This window comes from Ostrea edulis, chromosome 6, assembly GCF_947568905.1.
Source record: "Ostrea edulis chromosome 6, xbOstEdul1.1, whole genome shotgun sequence".
Lineage (NCBI taxonomy): Eukaryota > Metazoa > Mollusca > Bivalvia > Ostreida > Ostreidae > Ostrea > Ostrea edulis.
Genome location: NC_079169.1, coordinates 18717610 through 18741067, shown reverse-complemented (window position 1 = coordinate 18741067; position 23458 = coordinate 18717610). Strand labels below are relative to the sequence as shown.

General features: G+C 36.2%; 1 protein-coding gene across 1 annotated transcript; it reads right to left on the bottom strand.

The window, feature by feature from the left end:
* LOC125647034 (cubilin-like) lies at positions 1-19820 on the bottom strand. Its single transcript, XM_048873730.2, has 17 exons — positions 19742-19820; positions 18857-19032; positions 17042-17198; positions 16654-16853; positions 16057-16201; positions 15329-15516; positions 12799-12964; positions 11583-11767; positions 8203-8580; positions 7947-8103; positions 7620-7798; positions 6667-6820; positions 6380-6567; positions 4888-5059; positions 4462-4548; positions 1281-1374; positions 1-1093 (listed from the first exon to the last, which is right to left on the bottom strand). The coding sequence occupies exons 1-17, from the start codon at positions 19818-19820 to the stop codon at positions 574-576; spliced, it is 3225 nt and encodes a 1074-aa protein (XP_048729687.2). The 3' UTR covers positions 1-573.
* Between the last annotated feature and the right edge of the window lie 3638 nt (positions 19821-23458).

Here is a 23458-nt window from a genome sequence, read left to right as displayed (position 1 = left end):
TTAAACGTACTGCTTATTTCTATGGAATGTATCCGAAAATACTGAAAAAAGAACAAATTCACACATTACAGGAGAAGATAAGTATATTTACAAGTACATTAAATGTTTACTTCATTACCAGAATAGAAAACTGAGCAGTTCCACATGTATTTCTGTAATGGATAATTTCAATGGACTTAAAATCACTACATGTTTATTTTGTTCCTAGGTTATGATATCGCCGAGTTTCCACATAAAATTAGATTTGCCTTCATAGATTTGGAGAGATTTTGGAAAGGGCACGAGTACGATACCCATAACCTCCTGCTGTATTCACTCTGTCACTAATTGCTGTCATTAAACTGTGTGCGTATGTCTAGACGTGTGTGAAATTTTGTTGCATGTATTGAGTACCGTTTCCAATCTTCAATAAAACAAGCAAATATGCCGGGTACTGTTGACCACGTCACTAGTCCGGGTATATGAACTGCCCCAGTCTACCCTGATTTTAATCAGGTCACAAAACACTCAGAATGTTTTCATATTACCCAACTTTGTCACCCCCCCCCCCTCAAATCTTTGTAGACTTTCAAATTACAAATACATCATGTCAGAAGATGGTTTTGCTCTAGCACTTTCCACGTCGTCATAAGTATCATTAGTATAGCCTTTCTTGCTTGTAGACAAATTTAGAACAGGGGCTTTAGTGCGCTGATCAACTTTCGCATAGTTATCCAAATCAATATGATCATTTTTGAATGTTTCTGTCATTTGAGCATAGTTATCAGCTGTTTGCTTGTAACTCTCCACCGAGGTACTCCTGAATTCAGTCGACTCTTCAATCTTCTCCGGCAAAGATTTCTTTTGCGGCTGTGCATACTTGTCACTTGTCAAATGACTTCCGGTACTCCTTCGCCTTTGTTGTTCTCTGAGCTGCTGCTGTAAGGTGAGGTTGATTTCAGCTTTGACATCCGGGTCTTTGTTTTGATGGCTCGGTGTGCCCACCTTATTGTAGACGTCCAAGAGCTGTGTGTTGTCATGGTAATTTAACACGCTGTCATTACGTGGGGTGTTCGAAACTACCACTTTCTGCTCCTGAACGATCAAAGATGGCCTGAAATGCATTTTCAATAGACTGAAAACATGTGATTTACAGCGATAATATTATTTTTTATAATAGCATCTTACATAAGTAGCTTAAACAGCAATTGATTAAGTTGGCCCGACTGTAGATGTAGTGAGTTTAGCCAATAGAAAACATAAGAACTATTATTCTAGTGAACTATTAGATATCATCTTACTTTTTTCTTCTGTTCAGCACAACGAGGACAATGATAACGACGACGAGAATAACTATGATGATAGATAATGTAGAGATAAGCGCTATATCCATATCTACAATACAAAGGTAGATCCAGGAAGACAGTGTCAAATTGTCAGGTAATATCTAAAAGAAAATCTGTATCCCGTAAAGGACTCTGATAATTGTCAGGTAATATCTAAAAGAAAGTCTGTAACCCGTAAAGGACTCTGATAATTGTCAGGTAATATCTAAAAGAAAGTCTGTAACCCGTAAAGGACTCTGATAATTGTCAGGTAATATCTAAAATCTGTATCCCGTAAAGGACTCTGCTAATTGTCAGGTACTATCTAAAAGCTGTATCCCGTTAAGGACTCTGCTAATTGTCAGGTAATATCTAAAATCTGTATCCCGTAAAGGGCTCTGATAATTGCTATGATTTGGCCTCTAAAATTACTTTAAAGTTTTTTTTTAAAACAGTCCACTCTATTTAGATGAAAAGCATATACATCTATGTACACATGTAACTTCCGGTGTGTGTCATTCAAAGAAGATGACAGTATAATTCTTACTATGTGTTCCTAATAGATGAAGTTTCACTATTCCCAAACGTTTTTTTTTTTTACCTTTGGCAGTTAAGTGCTTTTTCTTAAATTCCATTTGCTTTATGTCGCAAAGAAAGAAGGAATTAAATTACATGATTCTTGATGGTACATAAATGAATCAGTATTTATAATGGATATTTGTGAAATGAAAACATGCATTCAAACAAGCATTAAATGTATATACATGTAGTGTTCTGTTAAAACGATGACGTTGCATAAGAAAATTAATTCATTCTTGAAACTTACATTGTAAATCATTCATTGAAATGCTTTTAAGTTCAGTCTAGGTCTCTCGCGGTTTATGGCATTTTCAGCAAAGGTTTTTGTTGTTGTTATTTTGAGATTAACGTGCTTTGAAGAATCTATCACATAGACACCTCACCAGCTTCAGGTGAAATGTCAACAATTTTAAACTATTATAGGCGCTCTGGGCCTTTTAGCAAAGGGAGGTTCTTTATTGTGCCAGCGGAACCTCATTAGCGTCCAACAGGTCGGAGACTTTCACTTCTTAACGACGTGAGCGCTCTATCAACTGAGAGGCCTTCATAATGACATGTATATTGCGTGTGAAGGTATTGACACTGGGAAACTTTATAATATGCATATTGTGTGTGAAGGTATTGAAACTGGGAAACTTTATAATATGCATATTGTGTGTGAAGGTATTGAAAACTGGGAAACTTTATGGCATATCCTATGTGAAGGTATTGAAGCTGGGCTATTTCATAACATGCATTGTATGCAAAGGTATTGAAACTGGGAAACTTTAAAACATGCTTATTGTATGTGAAGCCATTGAAACTGTGGTATACATTATAATATTCATATTGTATGTGAAGGTATTGAAAATGGGAGATGTGTTATAATACGCATATTGTACAGTTTGTGAAGGTATTGAAACTGGGATATTTAACATGCTTATTGTATGTGAAGCGGTCCCTGAAGACATTAAAAGTGTATGAAATCCTATCCCTACAGCTGTAGCATCGTCCTCTTATGTACATGTATTTTGTATCGATATATAAACATTTGTATTTGGTGACAATTATAGATATAAACATTTGTATTCGGTGACAAATAGAGATACAATTTTTTCAGTGCTTTTAGGCAGCCTAGCTGATAATGAAGATATATTTTACGTGTTTCATACCATGCAATCTCTAATATTTTGGAAATTCTGAATATATTTTAAAATTATATAACGATGTAATATTTAAAAAATACAAAGAACATGACAAATGTTTCCGACTACTTTGCGTGTTTTAGCCACAGCTCCTTTCACAATTGCCTGTTCACACATGTGTAAATACACATACTAAAGGGGCTATGACACGATGACGCAATGGTAAACTGCAGCACCGTGTCATCGCCGTTGTACATGACGCAATGGGATTCCATAAAGATGCGAGATACTTTTATAACATGCATATTGTATATGAAGGCCTTGGAAATTTGTGAGAAGCACATGCCAAACATTCAAAAGAAAATGGCAATCATTTCCTTGGTTTTATGCAGATGTTTCCCTTTTAAAGAAAAAAAAATCGGAGTTTCAGTGTGCTTTCACCTTTTGACCTAACGTAATGAGTTTGCTTTTAAGGAAGTTAGCTCCTGAGCTTTTGAGTACAACTGTGCAGGATGCTACAACTAAGTATTCACCGGTTCAATATTAATCCCATTGGTGTAAATATATTACACATCTATTGCTGAACCCTATCCAGTTAATTTTTTTGTGTCAATTCAAATTTTGAAAGGGTTTGACAGGGACTATATTTTGTGGCGGAAGGATTCACTAATCAAAAAGTTCTAATTCTGCATGATATTACAGTTTCTGTTTCTCCAATGTATCGTCTATTTTCAAACCCCTATAGGTGTATTTCAGTTTTATAATTTATGATACAGGTAGTTGAGACTTGAAACTAGTTCAAATGTTGTAATTTATCAACTTGGTTGATATATTTTTCCAAACAGAACACCGATTCTTAAGAAAGTTTTAATTAATTTACTCGAAATTTTGTATAAAAAATCAGTATTTTCGCCAATAATTAAAAAAAAATGATCTCCAACCCCTACTTTTTAAGTTGCATTTTGAATTGTAAGATCAGACCTTGAAAATTATGTAAAATTTTAGAAATTGACATTACTCCTAATATGTCTTTTTAAACTCTCAATTTTGATATTATTAAGTTTTCGTTTATCAAGTGCAAAAAGATCATTATTTATTTCCTTTACTAGTATTAATTTCTTTTTTCATCTGTAGTGTTCGAGGACATGATTATATATCTATTTTATGTAATGATTAATTTGTGTTGCTTGTGTTGTGTTGACACTAACAGAAAAATCAAGTTTAATTGAATAAATTTTAAGTGCAAAAAGGTCATGTTTAGAACATTATTGCTCGATAACAAACGTTGCGACCCCAGTTTTTCTTTTTTAATTTCCTAATTCTCCTTTAAGGTAGAAATCCAAAATACACTTCCCAAAAAATTGACATTACTCCAAATGTCAGGTGCGAACCTCTTTAATAGTCAATCATAACCTATTTTGTTATGTTCATACACAAGCGATTTACACCCATACCAAGTAAGTTTTCTTGATCCGCCGTCAGTCCTCTGTAGATAATGGTAAAGTTGGATGTCGCTGTGGTGGTAGAGTCAAGCATAGTATCTGTTGAACAAGACAGTACTCGTAGTTAGTTCCATTTACTGCTATCATTGTTACTTTTCATGGTTAGGGTTATATGTCAGATGTACAGCCAGATTAATTTCTGTTAAATTCAAATTTTACGGGTCTAATAACACAAGTTCAATTTTCATCCTAAAATTAGAATTATAATTATACTGTAAACTATTAGTTCTGTTTCTGGATTTCACAGCCGTTTATAAGCTTATGAACGTCCTTATCATATGTACCGGGGAAATTACAAAGCTATCATACAACAAGAATACACATACAATGGGAGATATTTGATATTGAAAGTTACATATAAAATATTAGTACATGTACCTTTAACGTTTGATTTGTATTTGGCCTTGAACCCTCTGTATCGAATGTTTGTGTTGCTACTGGATACCAAAATGATGTTAATAGTATTACTGGTGGAGTTAATGGTGAATCTTTGTAAGTTTCCGCAGAACTTTCCAATTAAAGTAGATTGTTGAAAAAACCCATCCCGAATCTGCAAAAAATAAAATAAAAAAATGCATGAATCATATCAAGTCTAAAGATCATTTCAGCGAATGAGATGGGGAAACGTGATACAGATATTACTTCAGAATTTACAAGTAAATGTATGTCTGAACGACGTGTATTGACAAAAGCAGATACAATTCATTGTAAGGTCATCCCCAACATACAAGATTACAACGGCATTACTTCAGAATTACCCGGGTAACTATCAATTATCCCTACTTTTTCTGTCACTTACAAATAAAATCACAAGCATGACATTTTACCCACTATATTCCTCCGAGAAAGTAAACGTTGTAGGTACTGCAGGGTGTTATCTTATCACAAATAAAGAAGAAGTGACGAATAAAGTGTTCACTCAGGTAAACAAGGAGAGATTTAGTTTTAAGTAAATAAATTACTAATGAAATAGTTTAACTGCTCAGATAGAATTTGTTTTGATAAAAAAAGACACTGCCTAATACTCGTCATTTAGAGCATGTTACGTGACAGTTACCGTCCACGGAGATATCGCATTAATGTAGTGCCATCCCACGGGGACCCGGGTTAGAATAGGTCCTCAGTACCCCACCCCCGGGAATCCGGGTTAGAATAGGTCCTCAGTACCCCACCCCCGGGAATCCGGGTTAGAATAGGTCCTCAGTACCCCACCCCCGGGGATCCGGGTTAGAATAGGTCCTCAGTACCCCCTTGCTTGTCGTAAGATGCGACTAAATGGGGCGGTCCTTCGGATGAGACACTGTCACGATAAAGACCCCTCTCTGCTCAAAGGCAGTAAGCGCCGAGCATAGGCCTAAATTTGAAGCCCTTCACCGGTAATGGCGACGTCTCCATATAGGTGAAAGATTCTCGGGAGGGACGTTAAACAATATTCAATCAATCAATACATGTAGTGTCATGAATCACGTTTCAGATTTACTTAATTAGAATAATGATGATTAGAGGATAGACATTTCAAAGATTATGAAGTGAAACAGCGGGTTATGTCATAATCTCCATACATTTTGTCTTCATTTTCGAATATTGTAACATTAAGGATGAATGCTACACGACAGAAATTTGAATTCAGAAATTCTAGTAAATGTTTCCGACAAAATAAATACGACGATACAAACTACTGAGTGACGAATTCTAAATACAACAGTACAGAATTACACACACTGTACAGAATTACACACACTGTACAGAATTACACACACTGTACAGAGTTACACACACTGTACAGAATTACACACACTGTACAGAATTACACACACTGTACAGAGTTACACACACTGGTTAGCAAACAAAAACTTTCTGTGATAACTACCTCCACATAATCGTCGACACACAAGCTATCAACTTTCGATCCAACATCGAAATCTTCGAAGGTAAGTGAGGTTATCTTTCCTGGGTATTGTGTTATGGTGTAGCTGCAGGCTATGTCCCGGATGTAGTTCTGGGGGTAACTAGGAGACAGGAGTTCTCCTGACTCCTCACTTAATGTTACCCCACATACTACAAATAAAACAAGTTGTATTTAATAACTTATGTAATTCTATCTGATATCGAAAGACAAGGATATTGGTATTACAGACAAATCAAAATAGAACAAACCACTCCATTTGGCTTGGAATCCCTCGGAGCTAACATCACATTGTGCCACAAACTTTACGAACATTCTACTAGTTGTGGAGATCGTTGTTTCCGGTATTGCACTTCCGGTGACCACTCGTAACAAAGGAGAGTTTTCGTCCACGCCATTATGAATCTGACACATAGTAAAGATATTTTATTGCTGTTGAAGAAAATATTGAATAGCCCGTCCCGTAATTGAGATATAAATCGATTTCTGTTTTTTGCTTGTATGTTTTGGCGTTTACTTCCTGATAACGGTTTGTATGTTTGGCGTTTACTTCCTGATAACAGTTTGTATGTTTTGGTGTTTACTTCCTGAAAACGGTTTGTATGTTTTGGCGTTTACTTCCTGAGAACGCTTTGTATGTTTTGGCGTTTATTTCCTGATAACGGTTTGTATGTTTTGGCGTTTACTTCCTGATAACAGTTTGTATGTTTGGCGTTTACTTCCTCATAACGGTTTGTATGTTTTGGCGTTTACTTCCTGATAATGGTTTGTATGTTTGGTGTTTACTTCCTGATAACAGTTTGTATGTTTTGGCGTTTACTTCCTGATAACGGTTTGTATGTTTGGCGTTTACTTCCTGAGAACGGTTTGTGTTTTGGCGTTTACTTCCTGAGAACGGTTTGTATGTTTTGGCGTTTACTTCCTGAGAATGGTTTGTATGTCTTGCCGTTTACTTCCTGATAACGGTTTGTATGTCTTGGCGTTTACTTCCTGATAACGGTTTGTATGTTTCAATACATCAGTGTGCCCAATAGTAGTCTTTTCAATTTCACCCAATTAGAAAAGCAAAATCAAGGTTAATTTTTAGTAAATAATCTTATTTTAAAATTTTGGTTGAATTATCATAATTGATTGATATAACATGTTCATTGCTACATTGTGTAAAGTCTTTAATTACAGATGCTGTTGTTGCTTGGATACTTACCTGGATGTAGTCTTCACAGCTTCCCGTTTGCGATAGTTTCAAGTTCAGAAAATCTAGCACGATGTTGCTTCCGGTTACGCTGTCTATGATGTAGGAACATGACCGCTTGATTGGATAATAACCAGGCCAAAATGGTGATCTAATGTTTCCAGTGGGTGTGGTAACTCGACTGCCGCAAGCTTTAAATGACAAAGGTAGTTCACGTTTATAGGTAAATCAAATTATGAACTAATTTTGAACCGATACTGATATATAGAATCGTTTATAATATGTTTATTATACAACTGATTAGCAATTACCCTGTACACCTGCGCTGGGTATGCTTACCTGTCCATTTCAAACTATACTTAAAACTTCGAGGCCTTCCGAGTGCTTGGTTAAAGGTTAGTTGCAATTTCTTAGCCCCTGTCTGCAGAAGTCCTGTTCCGTCGTTAGAACACGGCAGATTGAGTAGTGTCGTGTTCTTAGGACCGATGTCATCAACCTATGAGAGACAGTTCTCAAAAATCATTGAATTCTACTACTTACATGTACAAATACCCGGCTTGGGTTACCTATCAGATAGATTATGTACGTCATTTACCTGTAGAATATTTTCACATGACCCCGTGTTTGATTGGATAAATTCCGTACTGTACTGCACGAAAAACGACGAGACGTCTCGTGGTTCTATAGTATATACACACGTCAGATCCAGCGCGTGCGAAAGATAAAGTTCTGGTGACTTTATTTCACCGTAATGATCGGAGATCTTTCCCCCACATGCTGCCCATTCTAACACAAAGCCCTCATTTTCCAGGGAACCATCTGATTCGAACTTGATGAATAACTCGTTTCCGGAGTACAAGGTGTTCGGCGGTTTAGTGACCCCGCAGTAGTGACGGTGACTGTTCTCAAGGATGTGATCGTGAGGAGACCCGTTTGGCAATGTCTGATGTTTGAATGCAAACGGATCCACAATCTGGAAAAAGAAAATAGTACATGTATATAATGTATACACTGATTTAGGTATGGGTATATATATGTAGGACTCTAAAGTGCGATGGTCACGCAAAACCCCGATGGTCTGCGCCAAACTCCGATGGTGTGACACGCCAAAGTGCGATGGTCCACACTCATGCGCTAAAGTGCGATGGTCTGACACGCCAAAGTGCGATGATGTGACACGCCGAAATCCATTGGTTTGTAAACGACACAGTGTTGTGGTACAGACTGTACCAACCCTGGGTTGTTTCACTAAAATATCAAAATCCATGTATAAAAAATAAGAACTTAATTCGTCGTGTTATTTCAAAAACACAAACTTTTCCAACGCGAAATCGTATAGAATGTTTTGCATTATAGCATATCCCCAAGATTCAATTATGTGTACATCACAAGTCATAAATGATCATGAATTAAAGAATTTGGGCGAAGTAGATAGTTCGACAACAATGTACTTTGCCGCTCACTATCCTCAACGGTGTATACCTTGCTTTTGCTGTCGTCCGTCTTGCATTTCTTCGGTTTATATTTTGAAAGACGTTAAGAATCATGTCACAATGACATAACGTCACTGAACTCCGCATCATCGGACTTTGGCGTGGCCATCGCACTTTGGCGTCCGTAACGTTAACAAACCATCGCACTTTGGCGCAGACCATCGCACTTTGGCGTGACCATCGCACTTTGGAGCGACCATCGCACTTTAGAGTCTTACACACACACACACACACACACACACACACACACACACACACACACATATATATATATATATATATAAGCACTAAAGTTCAAACAACACCCGATACCTCAGAGTGTCGGATCCACAACATGGATACAAGGTCAAATACAAAAATTTATACAAAGCACTAAAATGACCAACGACACGAACAACGAGATTGTCAAGTTTTCGGGACGAACCGTCCCTTCTTCAGGACAAACGAAAAGAATTACATAATGTGGCCAATATCAGCAAAGAATAATAATAAAAAATACATAAAAATACATCTAGCACTTCAACTACACTAATCTACAAACGTATTTACAACACAGACAACATGGTTTTTTTTTTTTTTTTTTTTTTTTTTTTAGGCTTTCCAATCAATGATAAAAGCGGAGCGAATTAGGACATGCCTTATTCGTCCAAAGAGCTGATTCAGATCCAAAATCTGAACGAAGATGAGAAATCAGCAGTTTAAAGCTATCGTTAAAATTCATTCACTACTAACGGTATACAAGCGAGACGATGGTTGTCATATTTCTCTTTTCCATAATTCATAAAACTCCCGTTATAACAACTTACATGTATGTTCTTAGACACGTAACGAGAAGGCCGAGCGTGTATATATCGAAACGCAAGTCAATCTGGCCGAGTTTGTATATATCGAAACAGAAGTCAAACTGGCCGAGTGTGTATATATCGAAACGCAAGTCAAACTGGCCGAGTGTGTATCGAAACACAAGTCAAACTGGCCGAGTGTGTATACATGCATATCGAAACACATGTCAAGTCAAACTGGCCGAGTGTGTATATATCTGTAACGTGTTTGGGTCCGTAAATTTGGATAGATCAAGACAATGATAGATAAATGATTGTATATATAGATAAATGGCAATTAGAAATAATTACGAAAAATTATGATGTGAATAAGAACAAGTCAATATATACAGATAAGTCTTAGGATTATCTATCCCTAATATAAGAACTTACACAAATCTAATTAGGCATATGGTTTGTGACCGGGCAGGTATGTATCCTCGGGACAGGTATGTATCCTATACAAGTACGGGTCTAAGATGTACAATGTATCTCCAGATCTGTCTTATACCCTGACAGAACTTAACTACAATTACATCGAAATATAACAATCAGTTTTAATTCCCTGTATAACACCCTAAAACCAGTATACTAGCCACCGTATACTAAAAGTAACCAGGGTTGAATTATTCTCGCCTTACTGCTTCTGCTGCGATCTTAAATCCTTTGAGCTCCGACAGTGAAATGGCGAAATATCGCTCTTCACCGCGTTATATACTAATGCGCACTCGAACTACCCTCGGGCACTTTCGTAATGCACAGCAATAAAGCCCGGTTTACGTAATAGCTAGCTACATCCCGAGCCCGACTTTTCCGAGCCCGACCGTTAATCATTACATATCGAAACGCAGGTCAAACTTGCACTAGTTTTTCAAATCCAAGAAAATACACTTGCCGACAAAAAATTGGCTTGAAATGAAATGCATATATGAAAATATTTTGAAAATCATCTACGTATATTACATATAAATTGCAATATTTTGAAACGTATTAAACACCGCTTACCATGGAAACTTCGATACTGGGCGTGGCAGTACAAGCTAGGCCAGAGGAAATGACTCCATTGGTGATATAATAACGAGCAGAAATACGATATATCCAAAGTTTTGTTTATAAAAACATATCATGCACACGCCCCTACAACAATTTATCAATACTGCATAAAAAATTAACAATACTAGTATAGTTTACGTCAAGTATCGGAGCTATACTGATAAGTTGTACGCCAATTTCCTCCAAAATACTAAGTTTTCATATGATAGACATATTGAAAGTTGTTTTTTTTTAATTGTTACAAAATGATAATTTTAAATACGAATATCATTTTATTGGGATATCTTGATTAGTTTTTTTTTTTTTTTTTACTTTGATTGAAAAATTGGAAAATACTGATTTAACCTACGTATCGATATACACGTGACCTTCTTGGTGCATGTGCAAAAACTCATGACCATACTCGAAAGTATTATATTTGGGATTCTAACATTCATGGAGAAGAAAGATATGTCGGTCACCCTCTTATATGTATTCTTATCGTAGTTTACAAGTTAACTTTGAACGATAGCTTTAAAAGGGTGTTGAAATATGTACTGGTAAGGGTATTAAAATGGCAAATCAAGAAGAACGTAACACTCCCATTGTGTAAAAGAGGAACTTATTACCTCTACATAGTCAACACAACTTGCTGCCCACTTTGTTTCCAACTTAAATTTGCTGAATGCCACCATAATTCTACTTCCGACAAATGTCTTTACGTGAAAATGACAATGCTCATTGGCGGAGTACAGGTTGCTGTAGGTAGGCGGGAAAAATCGGCCCTCTAGTAGTTCGTATTTGCCTCCACATGCTGAAAAAAACCCAGGAGCATTTATGAAAACCTAATTTCCGATTTTACAATACAGACTTTTGGTAAATGTAACATGAGATATAATATAAACCAGTAAATTGTATAAAACCTAGTGCTAATACACATACATGTTTGCATTTCTTTTTTCAATATCCAACAAGGTCAGGTCAAGTGAATGTATCAAGTACACCCTATGGATGCAGTTTCATCAATTTTACCCTACCATTTGTCGACAGATGATACAGACATTACTACCATTTGTCGACAGATGATATAGACATTACTACCATTTGTCGACAGATGATATAGTCATTACTACCATTTGTCGACAGATGATATAGACATTACTACCATTTGTCGACAGATGATATAGACATTACTACCATTTGTCGACAGATGATACAGACATTACTACCATTTGTCGACAGATGATATAGACATTACTACCATTTGTCGACAGATGATATAGTCATTACTACCATTTGTCGACAGATGATATAGACATTACTACCATTTGTCGACAGATGATATAGACATTACTACCATTTGTCGACAGATGATATAGACATTACTACCATTTGTCGACAGATGATACAGACATTACTACCATTTGTCGACAGATGATATAGACATTACTACCATTTGTCGACAGATGATATAGACATTACTACCATTTGTCGACAGATGATATAGACATTACTACCATTTGTCGACAGATGATATAGACATTACTACCATTTGTCGACAGATGATATAGACATTACTACCATTTGTCGACAGATGATACAGACATTACTACCATTTGTCTACAGATGATACAGACATTACTACCATTTGTCGACAGGTGATATAGACATTACTACCATTTGTCGACAGATGATATAGACATTACTACCATTTGTCGACAGATGATACAGACATTACTACCATTTGTCGACAGATGATATAGACATTACTACCATTTGTCGACAGATGATATAGACATTAGCAAATGATATTAGATTTAAAAGTTGAAATCGGAATGCACATACGTTCCACTTGAAGATAGGAAACCGTAAATCCATAACCCTGGGTATATGTGTCAGAATAGAAGCGAATGGTGAGCTCATTGGACTGTGACGTCACTGTGAAAGGGGAGGTAATAATTCCACAGTGTTCCGCTATAGGGATGGTGGATCCCAAGCCCGTGTCGGTTATCTGAAAATATTCCATAGTGAGAGGTGTATGTAAGTCTCAATAAACAGAACACCGGATTTACCGATACTCTATACAGAAATATTCTGTAGTGAGAGGTACATGTAAGTCTCAATAAACAGAACACCGGATTTACCGGTACATTATACAGAAATATTCCGTAGTGAGAGGTACACGTAAGTCTCAATATACAGAACACCGGATTTACCGGTACATTATACAGAAATATTCCGTAGTGAGAGATACACGTAAGTCTAAGTAAACAGAACACCGGATTTACCGATACTCTATACAGAAATATTCCGTAGTGAGAGATACACGTAAGTCTAAGTAAACAGAACACCGGATTTACCGATACTCTATACAGAAATATTCTGTAGTGAGAGGTACCGGTACATGTAAGTCTCAATAAACAGAACACCGGATTTACCGATACTTTATACAGAAATATTCCGTAGTGAGAGATACACGCAAGTCTAAGTAAACAGAACACCGGATTTACCGATACTCTATACAGAAATATTCTGTAGTGAGAGGTACATGTAAGTCTCAATAAACAGAACACCGGATTTACCGATACTCTATACAGAAATATTCCGTAGTGAGAGGTACACGTAAGTCTCAAAAAAGAGAACACCGGATTTACTGATATATTATACAGAAATATTCCGTAGTGAATATTACACGTAAGTCTCAATAAACAGAACACTGGATTTACCGGTACATTATACAGAAATATTCTGTAGTGAGAGGTACATGTAAGTCTCAATAAACAGAACACCGGATTTACCGATACTATATACAGAAATAATCCGTAGTGAGAGGAAAAAACATGTTTTTGGATCTTGATTCAAGCAAGTTTCGAAAAAGCTCTATGTGACGAATTTAACACATTACGGGGCCCTTTCAGGGGAGGAAATGTTCATTTATGTATAAATGAATGATTACCGCCTTTACAAAAATGAGATCAGAAAAATTACGTCGGTTCATTATAAGGATAATTTTGTGAATTGTAATTAAGAGATGTATATAGCGCCCTATCAACATTAGTTCTGTAAAGCGCTTTACAAATGTGAGAGAAAAGAAAATATAAAATCGATGTGCACATTCATGTGAATAAAATGTCAGTACTTGTATAACATTGGAGTTTTTAAAAAGGTTCAACCTCATTGTAAGTAAAGTTGAAATATCGTGATGATTAGTGCACAAGTATAATATAGCCAGTATACATGTACGGTATCGGACATTATCGAATGGGAGCACATAGAAGGAAGATATTCACCTCAGATGAATTCATATAATTATATCTCTATTTATTTATCTCTTTATATGGTCCTAGATACCGTATCACTCACGTGATAAAAGACCTGCTTTTCCGATACCCACTGAAGTAGATGGTCTCTCTTTCAGTCAAACCTTTACTGAGGAGGAAGTGTTTCTTTCTAGAGAGCATTATGAATATTCCAGGATGATATTCTATGCATGAGTAATCACTCGGGTACACAGTTTAACTTCATCATAGTTTGGTCAAGAGTGGTTACTTATATTCTACGACAGCTCAATGGGAGAGCCCCACTACTACTTACATGTTATACGTGTAACATATCAGTATTTTCCCCAAATATCACCTGCATGCAATGGCAGTTCAATGCTCCCCCTTACTTGTGCTTACATGTCACATATCAATGTTTTCCCCAATAGTGCTTTGATGCTATAACAGTTCAGTACTTTCCCCACTAGTATTTTCATTTCGGTACTTCCCCCCACTAGTGCTTACATGCTCTGTCAGCTTTTGTCGTAGACTCTCACCTGTACGTAAACTCTCCCCTGTATGTAGACTCTCACCTGTACATAGACTCTCACCTGTACGTAGACTCTCACCTGTACATAGAATCTCACCTGTACGTAGACTCTCACATGCACATATACTCTCACCTGTACATAGACTCTCACCTGTACGTAGACTCTCACCTGTACGTAGTCTCTCACCTGTACATAGACTCTCACCTGTACGTAGTCTCTCACCTGTACGTAGACTCTCACCTGTACGTAGACTCTCACCTGTACGTAGTCTCTCACCTGTACATAGACTCTCACCTGTACGTAGTCTCTCACCTGTACGTAGACTCTCACCTGTACGTAGTCTCTCACCTGTACGTAGTCTCTCACCTGTACGTAGACTCTCACCTGTACGTAGACTCTCACCTGTACGTAGTCTCTCACCTGTACGTAGACTCTCACCTATACGTAGTCTCTCACCTGTACGTAGTCTCTCACCTGTACATAGACTCTCACCTGTACGTAGTCTCTCACCTGTACGTAGACTCTCACCTGTACGTAGTATCTCACCTGTACATAGACTCTCACCTGTACGTAGTCCATACACTTCCCATCTGACGTCTTCTGTTGTAAGTTGAATTTAGTGAAGGTGACTGCTACACGTTTCCCTTCCGGTTGTCGGAACACATACCTACAGTCCATGTTATTTTTGTAGTAGCCGTTGAAAATGGGGAGGTTCATCGTCCCTGCTGCCTGATCTATGACGCCTCCACAAACTGAAAAGAAAACTACTTAGTCAACCATAGCATATAGTATCGGAAACCAATGCTGATCATTTTTACATCTATGGGTCCCGTAGGGATCCGGGTTAGAATAGATCTTCGGTACCACTAGCTTGTCATAAGAGGCGACTAAATGGGGCGGTCCTTCGGATGAGACCGCAAAAATCGAGATCCCGTGTCACAGCAGGTATGACACGTTAAAGATCCCTCCCTGCGGAAAGGCTGGAAGCACCGAGCATTGGCCAAACTTTTGCAGTCCGGCAATGATGAAATCTTCATATGAGTGAAAGATTACCGAGAGGTACGTTAAACAATATGCAATCAATCAATCTATGGCGATTTCATTGTTTAAGGAATCAGATATTGTAATCCTATGTAGCGCTGTAGCAAACACATTGTGTTTAATGAATCAATGAGTGAAGATTTGTTGATAGGTTTACAGAGTATTCAATAGAATAATAGGGTTTTGTTGAACTTTCCTGGAAGAAATAACGTTTGTTTTACATAAACACCGGTAAAATTTAACTGCCATACCTTCCCACGTGAAAGAAAATCCAAAGAACGCAATGTTGGTGTTCGTTACAAAGTGAAAGTACATGGTACTGAATGTGGACACTATGTCATATGGAAGAGAAGAACCACAAAATTGGCCAAACGATCTTCCATCTGCCTGTTGTATCTGAAAATACAGCAGTCCACATAAAAAGGTGAATATAATGAACAAGCTTAATGTAATAATCCTAAAAAGAACACAAAACTGAGAACAGGGCAAACACGGACCCATGGAAACACCAGAGGTGGTATCAGGTGCCTTGGAGTAAGTTTCCCCTTTTGACGGATACACCAGCCGTGAGCACTATATCTTGATCAAGTGAATGGAGTAATCCATAGTCAAAAGATGTATGTCTTTATAATTTGTCATGTATTGATTGATGAGTCCTGCACGCTCGCATAAAATAATGATATTTACCAAGTTCTTTTAACACTATCGATGAGCGCTCATTTGCACCCTACATTTTAAGACAATCATTATATATATGCGAGTTTAGATGGTAAGATTTATATAATGTGTACTGTAACCATCGTTGTTTTTTTTAATTAAAAAAACCCAACAAACTCCCAATTTCTTACCTCCAAGTAATCTAGACACTTCCCATTGTGACGTGGCTCCATGTCAAATTCTGTAAACTTAAAGATGATGCCAAAGTCACCGGGGACAGATATTGAAATTGTCGTGCGAAAGTTGTTAGCATATAGCAATGATGCCGGTCCTTGATATCGAGGAGACGCGAACGATCCAGACGAAGCATTCAGTTTGGCGTCTGCATGATCTATCAACCAGAGCATATAATCATCTTTGTACTTGTTTTCTATAAATTTATTTCATTGCAGAAACTGTTTGGTTAGAAACATTACACATTCTTATAATATAGTCATAGACCACCTTCAATCTAGGAATACTAGTTTTCTGAAAGTATTAACGGTGTAGATATTCGATGTACAGTATTGCAATGCTTACCAAAAACAAAATATTCCGCTGAAACAACGAGATCTCTCAAGCTCTGGCTGTTAATGAATCTGATGAACATGAAATTTTGCGTGGCTGCCACTGTGAAAGCGGAAGTTTCACAATACCGCCGTATCAACTCCGACTCTTCACTGCGTCCATCTCTGATCTGTTTAGGAAATATAGTATACAGTTATTGACTGGGTTCGAGGACAACAGCTGTTTTGTTTGACCCGAGGACGGATCTGTTGCCCGAAGTCGTAGGCTGAGGGCAACAGATCCGTTCGAGGGTCGAACAAAACAGCTGTTGTCCGAGGACACAGTCTATAACTGTTTTGTTATATATCTTCATTTTTTAAAGGTTGTTTTTACGAGATGCACATGGTTTGTTGACAACAACTTTCAACAAAACAGTGTAATTGCGTATTTTTTTCAACGTATCCACTAGTTTAAAAGAAAACATACCCAATATCCAAATTACTAATCAATCATTACATTTTTCGTATTCCTGCTTAGCGTTTCATCTAATCAATTCTGTATTTCATCATCAGTTAAATCACCGAAACTCGCCATTGCATAAGCAAAGCAGCAGACCAATAATCACGTGACTTGCGTAGCCAATGGAAAGAAGGCAGACTATTGCCCGGTCAACAGTTCGTAAACTGTTCACTGGTCAATAGACATGAGTGTGAGAATTGGTTTAACAGTTAAAATGTTGGTTCTAAATCGTATTAGCTTGATATAGGAAAGATAATGAAAGTGTATAACAAGTTCAGGAAATATAGCGTGCATTATCACATATCTGTTCAGGAAATATAGCGTGCATTATCACACATCTGTTCAGGAAATATAGCGTGCATTATAACATATCTGTTCAGGAAATATAGCGTGCATTATCACATATCTGTTCAGGAAATATAGCGTGTATTATCACATATCTGTTCAGGAAATATAGCGTGTATTATCACATATCTGTTCAGGTAAAATAAGGTGCATTATTATTACATATTTGTTCAGGAAATATAGCGTGTATTATTATCACATATCTGTTCGGGTAAAATAACGTGTGTTATTATCACATATTTGTTCAGGTAATATAGCGTGCATCCAGGAAATACAGCGTGTATTATTATCACATCTTTTATCTGTTCAGAAAATATAGCGTGCATTATTATCAAATATCTGTTCATGAAATATAGCGTGTATTATTATCAAATATCTATCCAGAAAATATAGCGTGCATTATTATCAAATAACTGTTCCGGTAATATAGCGTGCATTATTATCACTTCTTTAATCTGTTCAGAAAAATATAGCGTGCAATGTTAACAATCCCCGTTCTGATCAGGAATATAGTGTGCATTATTATCGCATCTCTGTTCAGGAAATATAGCGTATTTGGTAACATTTTCTGGGATTTCCTATGTGAATTGTTCTTCCCATTCCTTCAAGCCAATATTATCATTTCATATTGTCATTTAGTTTAAGGAATATTTATTTACGATAATTAGTATTTTACAATTTGTGCGTACATATTTCATAGAAATTAGAAAGCAGACTAAAGGTTTGATAATCCCGCCCTCTGGGCATTTAACAAGGGGAGGTTAGTACGTACTCTTCCTCTAAAATGCAGGACTCGCATGTAGTAGGTTTTTTATATGCAGTATTGTGTATATAAAATCATTTTATCGCTTATATGAAGAATATTAAAATCTAGAATAATGCGAGAACTGCATTTTACCGGAGAATTTGCATATAAACCTTGTTATGTTTTGTTGTAGGCTTGTTTGTTAGGAGAACTTGTTCTCAGTGGGTGTGCTCTCTTACCTCTATGAAATCCGTTGAACAGTTTATGATGAGAGTTTTAAATCTGAGGATAGCAAGTTTTCCCTCCGTAACGTTAATTCTGACGATGCAAGAGTCAGGAGAATTCCGATTTTGAGAAGTGGTAATGGCAAAAGCCCCGACGTCTCCAGAAAAATTTTGGCCGCAGCTTCCATACACTGTGAATTCAATACGCATAATAATGTAGACTATAGTACGCATAATAATGTAAACTATAGTACGCATAATAATGTAGACTATAGTACGCATAATAATGTAAACTATAGTACGCATAATAATGTAGACTATAGTACGCATAATAATGTAGACTATAGTACGCATAATAATGTAGACTATAGTGCATAATAATGTAGACTATAGTACGCATAATAATGTAGACTATAGTACGCATAATAATGTATACAATAGTACGTATAATAATGTAGACTATAGTACGTATAATAATGTAAACTATAGTACGCATAATAATGTAGACTATAGTACGCATAATAATGTAGACTATAGTACGCATAATAATGTAGACTATAGCACGCATAATAATGTAGACTATAGTACGTATAATAATGTAAACTATAGTACGCATAATAATGTAAACTATAGTACGCATAATAATGTAAACTATAGTACGCATAATAATGTAGACTATAGTACGCATAATAATGTAGACTATAGTACGTATAATAATGTAGACTATAGTACGCATAATTATATAGACTATAGGCTTGATCACTCCAGCATTATGTTATATTGATGGCTCCAATTTTGTACTGAATAGGTTATAAAATATCTAAAGTTTACTATAACATTTTATTGTCAAGAAATATTACAACATGGACCAATTGAATTCTCTTTGTGAAAAATTGTTACCTGATACGATAAATGCTCCAAAACAAAACCATAAGATATGATTTCTAAAATCCAATCGTTTGACATAAATTCCGTGCATTTCGACTATTCCTTTAATTTTCAAACTGAGTCCTATTTTGTCCATCCAGACCGTGCGTCAACGAAACTGACCCGGGGGGTCATACATATATCACACCAGTCAGATGATAATCAGACTCAAATACCTGGGATACATAAGGAGAATTGACCAGAAGATTAATACGCTGATTGTAACGAAGGCCAGATGGCCCGTTTGTCCAAGATACGATGATACAGAACAATCAACACAAGATCTCACATGGCATACATGTACAGGTATTGTTACAGAGGAAATTCTGTCGTTTCAAAATGCCGTGCTCTTTCTATCGTTTCTTTCTCCTTTTTATTTAAAAAAAAAATTTGTAGAAAGGTTCTATAACTAGCAGATGCAGTACATTTTGATAAAAGGCTTCGTGATTTTGCAGTGTATCGGGATTATCGTTCCTGTACGGTCCACGTATAGAAATGTGTATACCATTTTACTATTTTGCTTTCCATAATAATAGAGTGATATGCTGATTAACTGCAACAGATTGTATTACGACAGACCAGAGTGGTGGGAATGTCACGTGATGAATTCTAAAACCATAAGTTCACACACCATCCCAAATTCAGTTAGGATGGGTCAAAGATTCACTTCAAAGGGACTGACTCACGATTTCCCCCCAAATTTTGTTATTCACTTTTAATGATCAAAATATATTGTATAATGTGTTTAAAAGGTTTAATGAAAAAAATGAAGTTTATACATTATGACAGCACTTTGTTATAGAGAGTTTATTTGTTGTGTAAACCAAAATTGAGGCATGTTATTGTTAAGCTTTGAAACTTTATTGTTAATGATATAAGTTTATAATATATATCACATTTCAAGTAGCCTTTAGGTAAAATGTGCCGTTAAAAGTTAAATTTACGTCGGTGGAAAATTAGGATGCTTTAAAATTCACTGGTTTGTTTGTAAACACAAACAAGGCTCGGGTCTTGTTTACATGACCCAGAGTTAAGGCTAAAACATTACTCTTATCCTTGTATCAAAAGCGTAAAAAAAATGTCAACTTTAAATGAGTTATATTTACATGTATAATTTTTAACATCAAAATTGAAAGATAATTTTAAGAAAACATGCACCATTCCCTTTAACACCGGGTACACATGTAAATAAAATGATACAAACACTGAAAATATTTTTCTTAATAATACATGTATTCATAAAAATCATTCAAAAGACATTCAAAACTCATTTTATTTGTTTGTATTCGAAAGCATAAACATTTCGTGACTATAGGCCAAGAAATCAACGAGAAACACATCTGATAAAAATGAACGAGAAACACATCTGATAAAAAGCTGCCAGGGGCTAACGTCACTCCATTCAAACAACACAACGAAAACAAATCCAGCCAGTTGCAGTCACATGCAGATACCATTTCCATTGTAAACAGAGAAATATTTATATCGCAAAATATTTTAGTCTATAGTTTTGCATTGAAGCGTTGCAGTTCATACTCTAATGTAATTTCGAAAACGAATTTTATTTTGGATATGTACATATTATTTTCATTGTTATCGGAATTCGCAGCCGTTAGAACAGACGTTCTGTATTTATCGGTATACGTCTATAGCTGTACGACAATGTTCACATTGTACTCTTATTTCAGCAAAATAAAACTTCAAATTTATAAAACGTTCTATAAATTAAAGACTATTTTGCATTAACTTTCCTTTGAGACTTGCTAATTAAAATTACTCATCGAACGCTTGCTTTTTAGCTGACTACTCGTAAATGTTCCTTTGCAATAACTAATTGCATACTATATTCGTTTCAATACCGTGTTTGTATGATGTATATTTATACAACAAATCTGAAGAGTTGTCTATGAACTGGATGTATATCTAATCAAGATAAAGAGAAAATCTGTTATACCTCTCGGGAATGCCTCAAACCTTTACATTCCTGTGGGTATCCAGTCCAGTAGTATGTTTTGTAAGCTAACAAAGTGAACCATTGAAGACCCTGACCATTGTAAAAAACGAGGAAAATATGGTAACGACATATACATAGGCATAAATTATCTCCATGCATATTGTACAGTGATAGTGAAAATAGTTATGTACTTGTACTAATGGGGTAGTTTTATAAACATGCCATTCTATCTTGTTGAACTTTGACCCCACCTGACGTCATGATAGTATACACTTACACTTTCTACAAAGACGTTTTTCTTAAAAAATGATGGAAATGAAAACTAAATATGTGTATTTATAAATAAAATCAATACAATTTTCCGTATAGAATGTAATTTGTTCTATGATTTTTCTTTGATATCTTTTCACCTTGGTAACGCTACATCTTCCATCTTTTAACCCTGCGTCATACAAAGACTATTATGAATCCTAATTTAGTAAGAAATTGAATGTCTTTTTATATTCTTGTGATACATTATCATGGTTCTTTCTCAAATTATTTCAAACCTTGAATTCAGCTCACGAAGCAACATCCGTGCGAATTGTGTTAGGTACTCGATATTAAACACGAGTATTTGAGAAAAGTAACCACTTTGATTCAAAGTATGGGGCATATTCTGTTTCTTAATACTTCTGTGCGTTCCGTGCGATATGTGTTAGACAACGAAAACTCATTTAAGTTGTTTTTGAGAAAAATAGATAGACCGATCGCTTCAACTATCTGGAACCCGTGCGTTACACTGAATCTTTGTGTGTACAAAGGCTTATCGCTGCTTTCATACATGTACATGTAAAACTTATACCGTACCAATTTTGATGCACCAGATGCGCATTTCGACAAATAATGTCTCTTCAGTGATGCTCAACCGAAATGTTTGAAATCCGAAATAACTATGAAGTTTTAGATCTAAATATAGCCAAAAACAGCGTGCCAAACAAGTGGAGCCAAATTCGTCCAAGGATAAGAGCTTTGCATGAGGGAGATAATCCTTAATTTTGAAATGAATTTCTAAATTTTATAACAGCAATTAAATATACATCCGTATTTTCAAGCTAGTAACGAAGTACTTAGCTACTGGGCTGTAGAGAACCTCGGGGACTAACAGTCCACCAGCAGAGGCCTCGACCCAGGGGTCATAATGTAAAACTTATACGGTACCAATTTTGATGTATGTATTACTGGAAGGATGATTACCAACTGCTAAGTTTATGAGTATTTGAGAACAAAAGACCTAAAACAAATAAAGTCATGTTGAATGTAAACAGGTTTGTAAGCATGACTGTTTGGGCATCATTTAGTTACCTCGACAAAGTTCAAAACTAGAAAACTTTTGAGCACTCTGTAGAATGCCTTCTTGTGTGGTTGGCTGTTTTTCTTGATTTGTGCCTCCCCCACTCACCACGAGAATGACAAACATAATAAGTTACGTGTACGCCTTTCTGTAGTTCGAGGTTTTTACAATCGAATTCAGCTGCGGCCTGTTCTTGTAGTGTTGTAGGTATTTTCTACGACAATAAAACTTCCTCTCTGTGAAGGGCTGTGTCAGGGTTGCGCCGTAGCTCTATTTTTGTTCCGTGATGGAAATATTGCTTGTGTTTCCGTTTTTATTACATTTATTTTTAGAGACATATATACACATCACATGAAGGTAGTATCGGGTCTGCAATATAATTAATCCAAAATATATGTCGCTC

Coding starts and splice junctions, on each gene's coding strand:
- LOC125647034 (XM_048873730.2), bottom strand. CDS start 19,820: ATGCACGGAATTTATGTCAAACGATTGGATTTTAGAAATCATATCTTA. Junction 16,854..17,041: donor AGCGGAATATTTTGTTTTTG/GTAAGCATTGCA, acceptor TCTGGTTGATAG/ATCATGCAGACGCCAAACTG. Junction 16,202..16,653: donor AGTGTCTAGATTACTTGGAG/GTAAGAAATTGG, acceptor CTGTATTTTCAG/ATACAACAGGCAGATGGAAG.